The following is a 13,483-nucleotide window of genomic DNA, read 5'->3' as shown; positions in this document are numbered from 1 at the left end:
TCGCATCTGTTCAAATCCTGATCTTATTTTTTTTTCATCGACTACCCACGCGATGATAAACGTGCAGCGGCCATGTGAGACCACCACCCACAAAAGAAAAAGATGAGATCGGGTGCGGTTCCAGTCTTAGGTGGGGTGGACCGACACGTTCAAGCCTGGGGTAGAAGGTAGGGTGAGGTGTCGACTCGTCCAGACCTTGGCCAAAGACCGGGAACTGCTCAGAATGATCCCGCACATCCGAAGATTGGCAGTAGAGGGCAGTATTGGGCTATTTTTAGGAAAATGAATTCCTCCGCAATTTTACTTCAGAGAACATTACAGCAGCCGATGAGGATTCATAAAGAAGTTATGAACATTTCTCATATACATTAGGAAAATAGAGCTGGACAGAAAAGTGCAGAGAAAAATAGAAACTATTAATTTATCCACATAAAATACTGGCCTCCAGTCTGTTACTATCTGTCTACATAGTGCTTTTAATATGTAAAGAGCCTTTTATATACTTGATAGATAGATCGATAGATAGATAGATAGATAGAATTCACAATTTCTTCTTTCAAAATACTTCTATCTATCTATCTATCTATCTATCTATCTATCTATCTATCTATCTATCTATCACATAGTGCCCTTCATACACTGTATATTTATCCACTTTATAGTCCACTTTCATATCCATTGGTATGCTATATAGTGCCTTTAATATATATCTATATACGACGTATACTCTATCCAGAATATAGTGCCTTTAACAGAGCATCTTTCATATCCATCTATCTGTCTCCTATATGCTGCCTTTCATATACAGTATATGAACCTTTATACTATATAGGGCTTTAAAATTAATTTATGTACTATATAGGACCTTTCAGATGTTTCTCCTGTATAATGTCTTTCACATCTATCTATATTTTTACTTATCTACTCTGTTGTCCCGCCCATATGTATCTACTACATATTGCCTTTCATATCCATGCATGCATGCATTTATTTATCGACTGTATAGCGCCTTTCATATCTACTATACAGTGTATTTCATATACTGTCTAGGTAGGCTCTATTTATTTACTGTAGTACCTGTTATATCAGTTTCATATATATGTATGTACATTGTTCATATATTGTTATATCACCTTTCATATATTTAAATTAACTGTATAGTGCAGTTCATATCTATCTATTATATAGTGCCTTTCATATCTATTATTACCACGCTAAAACACAGAACAAAAGACCACAGTCGCGACAAGGTCGCGTAGCCTTTTGTGTGTGTGTGTATATATATACGTGTGTGTGTTAGTAGGCCTATACATCTATGTATATATCTGGGTATTCCTCCCATTGCCAGTGACTTGCCCCGTAATGCCCCACTCTGTTTGGTTTTGCTCTTATTAAACAGAAGCATTAATCGCTGTTAAGGAAGCCTCCCTTCCCATGCAGCCAAACCAGTGCCCAAGTCCACGCCATGCCCCGTTATCCGTGGCCGCGCACGCGGTCCTTTCCTTGTCCCTTCTCGAGGGTCTCGCCGTCCCTTTCCACGTCACAGCCCTGTCGTGTGTCCTCGCAGATGAGGAGACGCTGCCCCTGCCCGCTCGCTGAGCCGCTCGTGTAGGAGAGGAGAGGAGCTGTCAAGCTTTGCTCCTCCCCCACCACTAAAAACAGCGCAAAGCCGACGTTTGCGGGGCAGTGAGCGCAGACATACACAGCGCGAAGAGCCCCCAGGTCGACGGGACTGTGCCTGTCCGTCAGCCAGCCAGCCAGATAGACAGACAGACTTCGCTGCTCATTTTCGATGGACCCCTGACAGTTTTAACTGTCGCCCCCCTTGCAACAAGCAGGATTCGTTTTGAGTTGTTTTCTTATGCGGGGTACGGCTCGCTGAGAAAGATTCGCTCTGTGCGCCTGATTCAGCGGAAGGATGAGGAGGTTAACGAACACCATCGCCTGCATTCTGATCCTCGTAACAGGAGGAGTCCGGGCGAACAGCAAGGTAAGCGCAACTCTTCAGTCGTCGTAGTGGGGCTCTTCAGCCACAGCCACCTGTTGGGCAGGTGGACGAGAAGAGTGCAGTTTGGTTTTGGCGTCCCGACCAGCAATAACTGTAAAAAAGAAAAATACAAAAAACCTGTGGAATGTGCAAAGTTGGAAAACATTTCTGTGATTACAAAACATCCGCGCCGACGGTTAAAGGCAGGTTAATATATGTTTGTCCGTCACGTTTTATGCGTCGGATTTTGGAAACAGACAGACAGACAACTAGATAGATAGATAGATAGATAGATAGATAGATAGATAGAAAAAGACACCAAATAACAGATCGCGAGTTAAATCTGACCGACCTGTTTAATAAGAAAGAATTAAGGAAAGCAGAGTGTCTTCTCTCAGACAAGACTCACCCACTACATTCTCAATTGCAGTTGATGCCATCGGCTCAAAGCTTTAATGTTCCAAGGATAAAAAGCAACCGGTTCAAACATTCCTTCAGATCATCTTCTATTAATCTAAATAAATTCAACTTTACATAATAGACTCAAATCATGGGGTATACAATTCGTTAGTATTGGCATCAATCATTAGCAAAGTCGTAATGTTTAATTTTTATACAGTATACAGTATGTACGATCTCAAGTTATAGTATACACAATAAGCTCATTGCTATAGTTTATTTATTTTTATGTTTGATGGCTGCGTTCTTTGTGATGTGTTTTTAATGTTACGTTGTGGTCTCTGTGTAAAACATCCTGACAATCCAAAGTTCCCTTATGGAACAAAACACTGTATTGAAAATAAATCGATGGACCGCGAACGACACCACAACACATAAAAAGACACTATACAGTAGAGAGATATATACAGTAGATAGATAAACAGCGAACGACACTGTTAAGGACACTGACAGATAGATAGATAGATAGATAGATAGATAGATAGATAGATAGATAGATATGAAAGGCACTTTATAAGATAGATAGATAGATAGATAGATAGATAGATAGATAGATAGATAGTGAATAACAATACAATACATACAAAAAATACTAAATAAAAGATAAGATCTACAGATAGTGCACGGTACTATTGTAGGAAAGGACACTATAAAACAGAAATAAAGATAAATAACGAATGACACTATGATAGAAAAACACACTATGCAATAGATAGATGATGAATGAAACTTTAATAGGTAGAAAGACACTGTTTAATTGATCAATTGGCAGCAAACAACACTACAATGGATAGAAAGACACTATACAATAGATAGAGATTGATAAATAACAAATGACACCATTATATAAAAGAACCCTATAAGAATGTGAAAGGCATTATATAACAGATAAATATGTAAGGCATTATATAGTAGATTAATAGAAAAGGTACTATGCAATAGATAGATAGATAGATAGATAGATAGATAGATAGATAGATAGATAGATAGATAGATAGATAGATAGGGCTCACTATATACCGTAATAGATCGTTTTTCGACCCCCTCACCTCTCGTGTGATCATAGCAGGCGGATTTGCAGTCTGCGCTGTGACCCCCTCACAGAGATGTTTGACCCCATGAAACTGACTCAATTCAATTTGACAAGCGGACAGGTTTTTCCTTTCTTTTTTTTCTTTCTTTCTTTTATCGAGGGGCGGTGTTGGGGGGGTGGTGTGGGATGTCTTGAAGGACTCAGACTTTAAACTGACTTCTCTTTCATTAAATACGAGAAGTGTGAGCTTTTTGAGAGCCCAATCCGCCTCTCTCTTCGGTAATATAGAGCGCCTTGCATGTCGCTGGTCACATCTGTGCTTGTGACGGAGTGCCCTGCTGTTATTCATGAAGGTGGCACCATGCCGCCTATTTGTAAAGCTGCCGCCTGATTCTTTGCACGGTGCACACTCTGCCCAGACAGAAGCTGCAGACTTTAAGGACCGTGCCCGCCGTCGCAGTTTTCTTTTGGCTCCCGACCGCTCAATGGGAATGTTGCGTCGGCGCGCGGAAGAGCCCATGGACGTTAAGGAGCGGCTCGGCGGGACTGTCCTATCCCTCGAGACCGGCACTGAGGCAGCAGGTGTCCAGTCTCCAAAGTAAACAGGACGCCTCTATTTGGACAGGCGATGTTTTATCAGAGCGGGGTTTTCAGAGAACACATTTAGCCGTGAAATTGTCGCACATACTTGGCGGTCCTTCAGACTTGGGCGGCTTGTGGTCCGCTTAATGAGGGGGTGGGGGACATTTCACGGTCATGTTAATGTTAAATCCTCTTACTGTCTACATTCTCGCTTCTTATTAACCGATGTCAAGAACAAAAGGGCTAAACAATTCTTATACTGTTATTAAAATGAACGGACTCAGATTAGTTCAACGAAGGATAAACGAATTAGAAATAAACAGGGGACTTCAAAAATGATAACATTTTCACGAGATAACCGTTTATTATCGGAAACAGAGCGGATAACACACTGGGATATGATCTGCTGGTTCCACGCTTAGTAAAAGGTTCCATATAATACGTTTGTATAGGTTTCACCTTTTTGAATCATCCAATAGTACAAGCAAACACAACAATCTAATGTGAAGAGAATAAAAGTTGTCACTCTGAGACCCCGTGTGACCCGCCTCAAGCAGCCCATTACACACATGTATGTATAACGTCAGATAAAGCTTTACATTGACATTAGAAAACACTGGGATGGATGGATGGATGGATGGACGGTGTTTGCTTCAGCTTATGTGCTCCGAGTTGGTGGCTTAAAGTGGGCAACCAAAGGAGAGACGAAGTCTGTGGAGCTGGCAGACTGCACGGCTCAAGTCTATCAATACGAAGGGAGAAAGAAAGAAAAGTCTGCCAACCTCACACTAGGAGATTAATGGTACAAAAGGATTGTCCTCACATTTGTTGTAACACACTTTGCTTTACAGCTCCCTATGAAAATGAGACAGCAAACAACAACTACACTAGTAGGCAACCAAACTACTCAATGAAATATATTCAGCTGGAGAGCATTTTAGAAAATAGATGGGTTTATGCCTGATGTAGCTATTATAGAGTAATTTCAGATTTATGTATTTACTGGGGGGCTTTGCCCCCTGCTCGCTTCGCTTGCCACTCCCACCCGTCCTTCGTGTATCTGCCGCTCGCCTATATGGATTTCACTTTCACCAAACAATAAATCTTTTAATTCTCGCGGATACGCCTCTTCATTGGGAAGAAACACTACTTTTTTTCCCTGATGGCAACACGAATTAGACGATCTACAAGTCCCCGACTTAAAGTTTAAATCCGAATGATATATTCAATCTCATTTGGCTGTTCGCTTACAGTATTTCACTGAGTAATATTTTCCGTTTGTTTGCGCTAATGCGATCTTTATTATCATTTTTTTGAGACTTTCTAATTTTCCTATTACCATTATCTATAACCTGCCCTGCATGTGTATTGCGCCAGCGTTCTTGAATTCTTTACAACGTTCTACTTTGTCATCTACTCTTTGTCTTTTATTTCTGGCCCCTGCTGTGGTTAAATCTCTTGGCACAAAGTCTCGTCTGGCGGGACATGAAAGTATCTCTCTGAAAAAGTCACGTCTCGTCCCAGGATTTTTCTTTATTATAATAGAGAGACTTATTTATTTATTTATCTATCTGTCATATTGCCTTTCGGATCTACTTAACTATTGAATACCTTTAAGACGTATTATCTGTTATATAGTGCCTTTCAGATCTATCAGTCTATTGATTATATAGTACTTTTCATCACATATATTTCTACAATATAGTGCCTTTCATATCTACCAATCTATGATACTATGACACTCTCAGACCTAACTATCTATGTAGTATAGTGCCTTTCAGAGATATCTATAGATCATACTGCCCCTCAAATCTAATTATATAGTGCCTTTTGGATATATCTATCATACTGCCTTTCACATCTAACAATCTGTGTAATATAGTGCCTTTCACACCATGTATATTTCCACTATACAGTGCCTTTCATATCTACCAATCTATTATACAGCCTCTCAGACCTACTTATCTCTGTAATATAGTGCCTTTTAGAGTTAGCTCTCAATCATACTGCTTTCCAGATCTACCTATGTATATAATACAGTGCCTTTCACATCTTGGCTATTTCTACTATATAGTGCCTTTCATACCGAACATTCTATGATACTGCCTCTCAGACCTACATATCTATGTAATATAGATAGATAGATAGATCTGTGGATCTGTGGATAGATAGATACTTTATAGTGACTTTCAGATGTATCTATATATCATATGACCTTTCAGGCAGTGTCTATGTAATATAGTGCCTTTCAGATTTATTTATCATGATGACTTTCAGACATACCTAGCTATGCACTATAGTGGCTTTCAGAGTTATCTATCGATCATCTGGATTTCAAATTTACCTATGTAATATAGTGCCTTAAAAATGTATCTACTGTATATACCATACTGCCTTTCAGATCTACCTGTCTATGCAACTCAGTGTCTTTCAGATTTATCTGTCACACTGCCCTTCAAAACTACATATCTATGTAATAGATAGATAGATAGATCTAAACACTACTCTATCTATCTATCTATCTATCTATCTATCTATCTATCTATCTATCTATCTATCTATCTATCTATCTATCTATTACATAGTGACTTTCATATCTATCTATCTATCTATCTATTACATAGTGACTTTCATATCTATCTATCTATCTATCTATCTATCTATCTATCTATCTATCTATCTATCGTGCCTTTCATATCTATCAGTGTATCTAGTATACAGCCTTTCAGTTCTACCTGTCTTTGTAATATAGTGCCTTTCAGATCATCTGTCTGTCTATTAGTCATATAGCACATTTCATATTCATGTGCAGTAATTTAAGATTCTATTAATTCAAATGCAGGTCTACCCCCTTACCTTGTCCTATTTCTGTGTTGTACAGCTCCACTTAGGTCTGTCTATTATATAGTATCTTTCTATTCTATTTATCTGTGTCATATAGTGCCAGTCAGATCCCTCGAGCTGTCTATTGCAGTATATAGCTCCTTTTGCGTCTAATATTTATACAGTGCAGGTTTTCAAATGCAGGTCCTCCTGCTGAGTCTGCTCTTCTTCTCCTTTTTTGGCCCTAATCACTTATTGCTGTTTTTCCTCGGCTCAGTTGGGGATCCTTCCAGCATGGATGCTAGTTTGACTTAGGGTTAGGGTTAGGGTTAGGCTCAGGACATTAGGCTGCTCAAAGAGAACAGGTGCTGCCTGTGGAACCTATAAGGTACCCTTGGGGGTCTTGGCCTGTCCTGTGTTGTCCTGACAGTGTGAATATGTTGTAATACTGTTAGGTATTTGGGAGGTCTATAATACACGTTCACACACTTTAGGACATACGAGAATGTCACCTTTTATTTCTCTGGAATGACTGTTGCTTGGTGGATATGAAATGTTAAATTGTGTCTGGTTTGCTTCTGTCACTAGTTTACGTGACGGCTGTCCTGCTTATACTTTCACGATGGCTGGTCATTTATTCAGATTCCTATTATTATCATTGCACTTAGTAGAACAAGATTGCAGCAATCCTAAAGGTGCATTGACATATAATAGACATAACTAAATTATAATACAATCGAATAACTAAATATTGTACTTAGATATAATGCGCATATGAATTGAGTGCAATCATAGAAATGAATAAATGATATCATTTGCAAAGAATGTAAACATGTTGTTGTTCTGTTGGTCGTTGTCAATCATTAGAAGTGTCAAAGTGAACTTTATTGTCATCTCAACTATATACAAGTATACAGATAGACGAAATTGCGAAGCTCAGGGTTCACAGTGCAAATAATAAATTAAAAATAGAATTAAAATTAAATTTAAATTTAAAATGAAAACACAAACAAGACAAGACATTGTGCAAAGAGAAGACAAAGAAGTAGCAGCACTATTGACGTGTAGTTAGCAATATGAACATTGATGCAATGTATGGTATTTGCAATCTAGATACATAAATATAGTCAATAGATATGTAATATAATAAATAAATAATAGATAATAGATAATACAGAAGTTATCAGTGTATGATAATCGTTGTTTAAGACGTGTGTAAACAATGACAGGTCAGAATGTTTCACAGAAGAAGGATATCAAGAGTGTCAAAATCCTTTAAGGTCAGTAGGAGATTTTCAGTTCTTTTCTACCTGCACACACACACACACACACACCTACCTGCTCTTAAATGTGTTTGTCCACGATGGGATGAAGTTGAACAGCCTGGCAGAGGACAACAACTCAAACAGGCGAGGTCCAGGGTGGGGAGGCTCTCTCATGATGTTGGCTGCTCTGTCGAGACAGCGAGAGCAGAAGAGGTCCTCCAAAGAGGCCAGCGTGTAGCCAGTATACCCTCTGAGGGGCTCTCCTGTCTGCCAATGAGCTGCTGGCATACCCTGTAGAAATGCTGGATGACAGCACACTCTCAATGGAGCCCGCGGTAGAAGGACCCCAGCAGGTTCTCCTTCAGGTTGTGTTTTCTGAGGTTCCTCATGCTGTACTCTATCAGAGATGAAGAGAGTTAACAACAACAACAATATTTATGTCTGTCGCATGTTTTCATACAAATGATGGAGCTCAATGTACTTTACATGATGACGAAAGAGAAAAAAGACAAAATAAATAAGAAAATAGAATTAGGGAACACTAATTAACATAGAATAAAAGTAAGGTCCGATGGCCAGTGAGGACAGAAAAAACAAAGCAAAAAAAAACTCAAACAGAAATTCTCAAGCCCCTCGGACGAAGTAAGTTCAGACAGCAGAAGGTACGGCTCAGTCACCAGAAACCAAGAGACCACACCTCCGTTATGTCACATGCACATATCTGTGACACGCCCCCATTATGTCACATGCACACATCTGTGACACGCCCCCATTATGTCACATGCACTGACACTCATGTCCGAATTCTTATGCTGTGCCCACGAGCACTTCAGTCTGGAAGCCCTCCCTGGTGTGGTGGAAACCCAAAGTAGGGCTCTGCGTCCCTTTAGCATCACTGATGGCATGCAGTCTTTTGTGATAGCTATGGATGATGTAGTTGATTTTCTCAGGCGGTAGAGCTGCCCAGGTCCCATAAATGTGTGGGTTGCCTTGCATGACCTGGACATTCTGAGTTCTCCTCAAAGTGGCTCAGTGAAGTTGAGGGCAGGTGACCGTGATGGCCACTCCAGCACCTTCACATTTTTTCTGCTGTATCCACCGAAGGGTCAACTTGGCCTATGTCTGCATGTGACATAATGTGGGCGTGCCACACATGTGTGCATGTGACATAACGGGGGTGTGTAACAGATGTGTGCATGTGACATAACGGGGGAGTAACAGATGTGTGCATGTGTCATAATGGCGGTGTGTCACACATGTCTGCATTTGACATAATGGGGGCGTGTCACAGATGTGTGCATATGACATAACAGGGGCATGTCACAGATGTGTGCATGTGACATAACGGGGGTGTGTAACAGATGTGTGCATGTGACATAACGGGGGAGTAACAGATGTGTGCATGTGTCATAATGGCGGTGTGTCACACATGTCTGCATTTGACATAATGGGGGCGTGTCACAGATGTGTGCATATGACATAACAGGGGCATGTCACAGATGTGTGCATGTGACATAATGTGGGTGTGCCACACGTGTGCATATGACATAATGGGGCATGTCACAGATGTGTGCATGTGTCATAATGAGGGTGTGTCACAGATGTGTGCATGTGACATAATGGGGGCGTGTCACACATGTGTGCATGTGACATAACGGGAGTGTAACAGATGTGTGCATGTGACATAAGGGGGTGTGTCACAGATGTGTGCATGTGACATAACGGGGGCATGTCACAGATGTGTGCATGTGACATAAGGGGGTGTGTCACAGATATGTGCATGTGACATAACGGAGGTGTGGTCTCTTGGTCTCTGGTGACCGAGCCGTACCTTCTGCTGTCTGAACTCACTTTGTCCGAGGGGCTTGACAATTTCTGTTTGAGTTTTTTTTTGCTTTGTTTTTTCTGTCCTCCCTGGCCATCGGACCTTACTTTTATTCTATGTTAATTAGTGTTCCCTTTATTCTATTTTCTTAGGTGTGCCACACATGTGTGCAAATGACATAACGGGGGCATGTCACAGATGTGTGCATGTGTCATAATGTGGGCGTTTTTTGGAATCTTTTAATTCTCGCTGGCAACATGAATTAGACGATCCACAAGTCTCCAACTCAAAGTTTAAATCCGAAAAATATAATCGATCTCTTTCCGCTGTTCCGTTATTTCACTGAGTAATAATTTCCATTTGTTTGCGCTAATGCGATCTTTACTATCCTTTATTTTGAGACTTTCGAGTTTTCATTCTTCCATTATCTCTAACCTGCTCTGCATGTGTACTGCGACAACATTTTTGGAATAGTTTTGTTCTCGCAGATAAACATCTTCATTGGGAAGAAACGCTACTTTTTTTTTCCCTGATGGCAACACGAATTAGACGACCCACAAGTCTCTGATTTTAAGTTTAAATGCAAACAATATTTTCAACCTCTTTTCGCTGTTCCATTATTTCACCGAGTAATAATTTCCATTTGTTTGCGCTAATGCGATCTTTACTATCCTTTTTTGGAGACTTTGTAATTTTTGTACTTTCATTATCTCTAACCAGCTCTGCATGTGTACCGCGCCAATGTTTTTGAATTCTTTACGACGTTCTCCTTTGTCATGTCCTTTATTTCTGGTTAAATCTCTTTCTCCCGGGACGTATAAGTGTTTTCCTGTGAAAATCATGTCTCGTCTCCTTCCAAGATTTTTTTTTATAATAGAAAGATAGAGAGATATGCTTAGGTGTTCTCTCATGTGGTAGAAAACTGGCAGGGCAAATGTACAAGTAAGAAAGGCGAGGAGATGAAAACAAAGCCTAAAGACAAGCGGCGTTGATGCCAAAGACTAATGAGACGTGCAACAAACCCGATACTAAAGCCAATCGTCAGCGTCACCAATGTCATTCAATATGTGTCACCAGCTGAAGAAATGCTGCATTACAGTAATGACATCACAAGGGGCATCTTCCAGAAACCACACCCCTCCCCAATTGGTCCCCTTTGTCATAGCAACAAAGCCCCACTGGAAGTGTGTGTGTACCCTGTATTAGACTGGTATCTCATCCAGGGGTGTCACTAGCTGTAAAACGTCTTAGGAGCTTAGTCCTTCCTCCTACAAGTATGTTAGATGGAAACTCTGGGATGGGGGGATATCTGCTTTGGGTCTTCACACACACTTGAAGAGCAGGGTCCCGATGGGTCCTCACGCAGTCAAAGAGCAGTGCAGGTCTTATGTGTTTTCATGAAGTCGTCCATGCATGTGAAAAATGCAAAGCAGGAGGAAAGGTGAGCCGGGGACTTTAAAGACCAGGGGCCTGAGATCTGGGGATAACCCCCCTTCCCCCCCATTTATGGTACTGTTCCCGCCTTGTCTCGTATAATGTGTTCAGTAAACGCTATATGCACACACAGGATATGCCACATATGAATACAAATACATGACAATAGTGAAATCCACCTTGATAAAAGGACTAGTGTCTGTGTGTTTCTCTGTGTATTTGTGTGTCCATCTGGTTGCTATATTCTTTGTTATATGACATTTGGCATGAGATTTGCAATAGCAGTGCTAATGTTTCTGTTGGTCCATCTGTTAGAATGACAAATTCAATGCATTTTATTATTACAAATGTTCAACAGAGTGTAATTGCAGCCCGCAATACCTATGAGGTCAGTCACTTCATGCTCCAACATCACATAATGACCACAACATCAGTCACGAAATGCCCACTGAATGCCCAGTAACACAATGTTTAAGATTAGGGCTGGAGAAAAATGATCTGTTTCATTGGGCATTATGTGACTGACATTGTGGGCCCTACATTGTACTTACTACATCGCGCTGCAGTTAGACTTATCTCTAAATGTTTGTGGTGCACTATTTGTTAGAATGAAAAATGTAATGTCTTTTATTACTACACATGTTTATGATGCTCCATTGTTGGAATGACAAATGCAATGCATTTTATTTCGACAAATGTTTGTAATGCACCATCTGTTGGAATGACAAATGCAATGCCTTTCATTACTACAAATTTTCAACATAGCATAACTGCAGCCCACAATACCTATAAGGTCAGTCATTTAATGCTCCAACATCACGTAAGCCCACAACAATAGTCATGAAACGTCCTATGAATCAGATAATCCTCCAACAATCTTAATCTTAACCAAGTGAATGGGTGTTTTGTAACTGAAGCTGTGGGCATTCAATAACATTGTGGGCATTGCGTGATCTATATCGTAGTTATTGAGGGTTGTAGTTAGACCCACCTTTACATGTTTGTGATGCGCCATCTGTTGGAATGACAAATAACATACCTTTTATTACTATGAATGTCTGTGATGCACCATCTGTTGGACTGAAAAAATGCAGTACCTTTTGTTGCTGCAAATGTTTGTGATGTGCCATCTGTTGGAATGAAAAATGCAATGCTTTTTATTAGTACAGATATTTGTTATGTACCATCTATTTAAATGAAAAATACAATGCATTTTATTACTACAAATATTTGTGATGTGCCATCTGTTGGAATGAAAAATGCAATGCTTTTTATTAGTACAAATATTTGTGATGCACCATCTATTGAAATGAAAAATGCAATGCCTTTTATTACTACAAATATTTCTGATGTGCCATCTGTTAGAATGAAAAATGCAATGCATTTTATTAGTACAGATATTTGTGATGCGCCATCTATTGAAATGAAAAATGCAATGCCTTTTATTACTACAAATATTTCTGATGTGCCATCTGTTGGAATGAAAAATGCAATGCATTTTATTAGTACAGATATTTGTGATGCGCCATCTATTGAAATGAAAAATGCAATGCCTTTTATTACTACAAATATTTCTGATGTGCCATCTGTTGGAATGAAAAATGCAATGCCTTTTATCAGTACAAATGTTTGTGATGCACCATCTATTGAAATGAAAAATGCAATGCATTTTATTACTACAAATGTCTGTGATGTGCCATCTGTTGGAATGACACATGCAATACCTTTTATTGTCACAACTATTTGTGATGCGCCAATATGTTGGAATGACACATGCAACATGTTTTATTACTAAATGCATTTCAAAATACATTAAAATAGATTATGCACTGGCAAATATTAGCACTGAGGTCTATGTTCATTACTTAAATTTCAACTTGTCTTAAATAGCTAGTCTTGTTATGTTTGTACAATGTGAGTTTTCCAAAATATAAAACTGCAAAATTCAATTAGTTTTATCTGTACAAAACACTTGTGGCCTATAGGGGGCGCAATTGTCCATATCTGAGCACATATATTTGTGGCTGCGGTAAGAAAAGTGGAGCACTCTGAGGAAAGCCCACATAGACACCACA

The 13,483-nt window shown here is 39.8% G+C and overlaps 1 protein-coding gene across 1 annotated transcript in view; it reads left to right on the top strand.

The window, feature by feature from the left end:
* The first annotated feature begins 1,619 nt into the window (after positions 1-1,619).
* olfml2a (olfactomedin-like 2A) overlaps positions 1,620-13,483 on the top strand; it is a 139,457-nt gene continuing 127,593 nt past the window's right edge. The window contains exon 1 of the mRNA XM_028809144.2: positions 1,620-1,990. Coding sequence (XP_028664977.1) covers positions 1,919-1,990 — 72 coding nt within the window. The 5' untranslated portion in view covers positions 1,620-1,918. The remainder of the gene's footprint in view (positions 1,991-13,483) is intronic.

Source organism: Erpetoichthys calabaricus, chromosome 9 (assembly GCF_900747795.2).
Source record: "Erpetoichthys calabaricus chromosome 9, fErpCal1.3, whole genome shotgun sequence".
Taxonomy (NCBI): Eukaryota; Metazoa; Chordata; class Cladistia; order Polypteriformes; family Polypteridae; genus Erpetoichthys; species Erpetoichthys calabaricus.
This window is presented reverse-complemented; position numbering and strand designations above follow the sequence as displayed.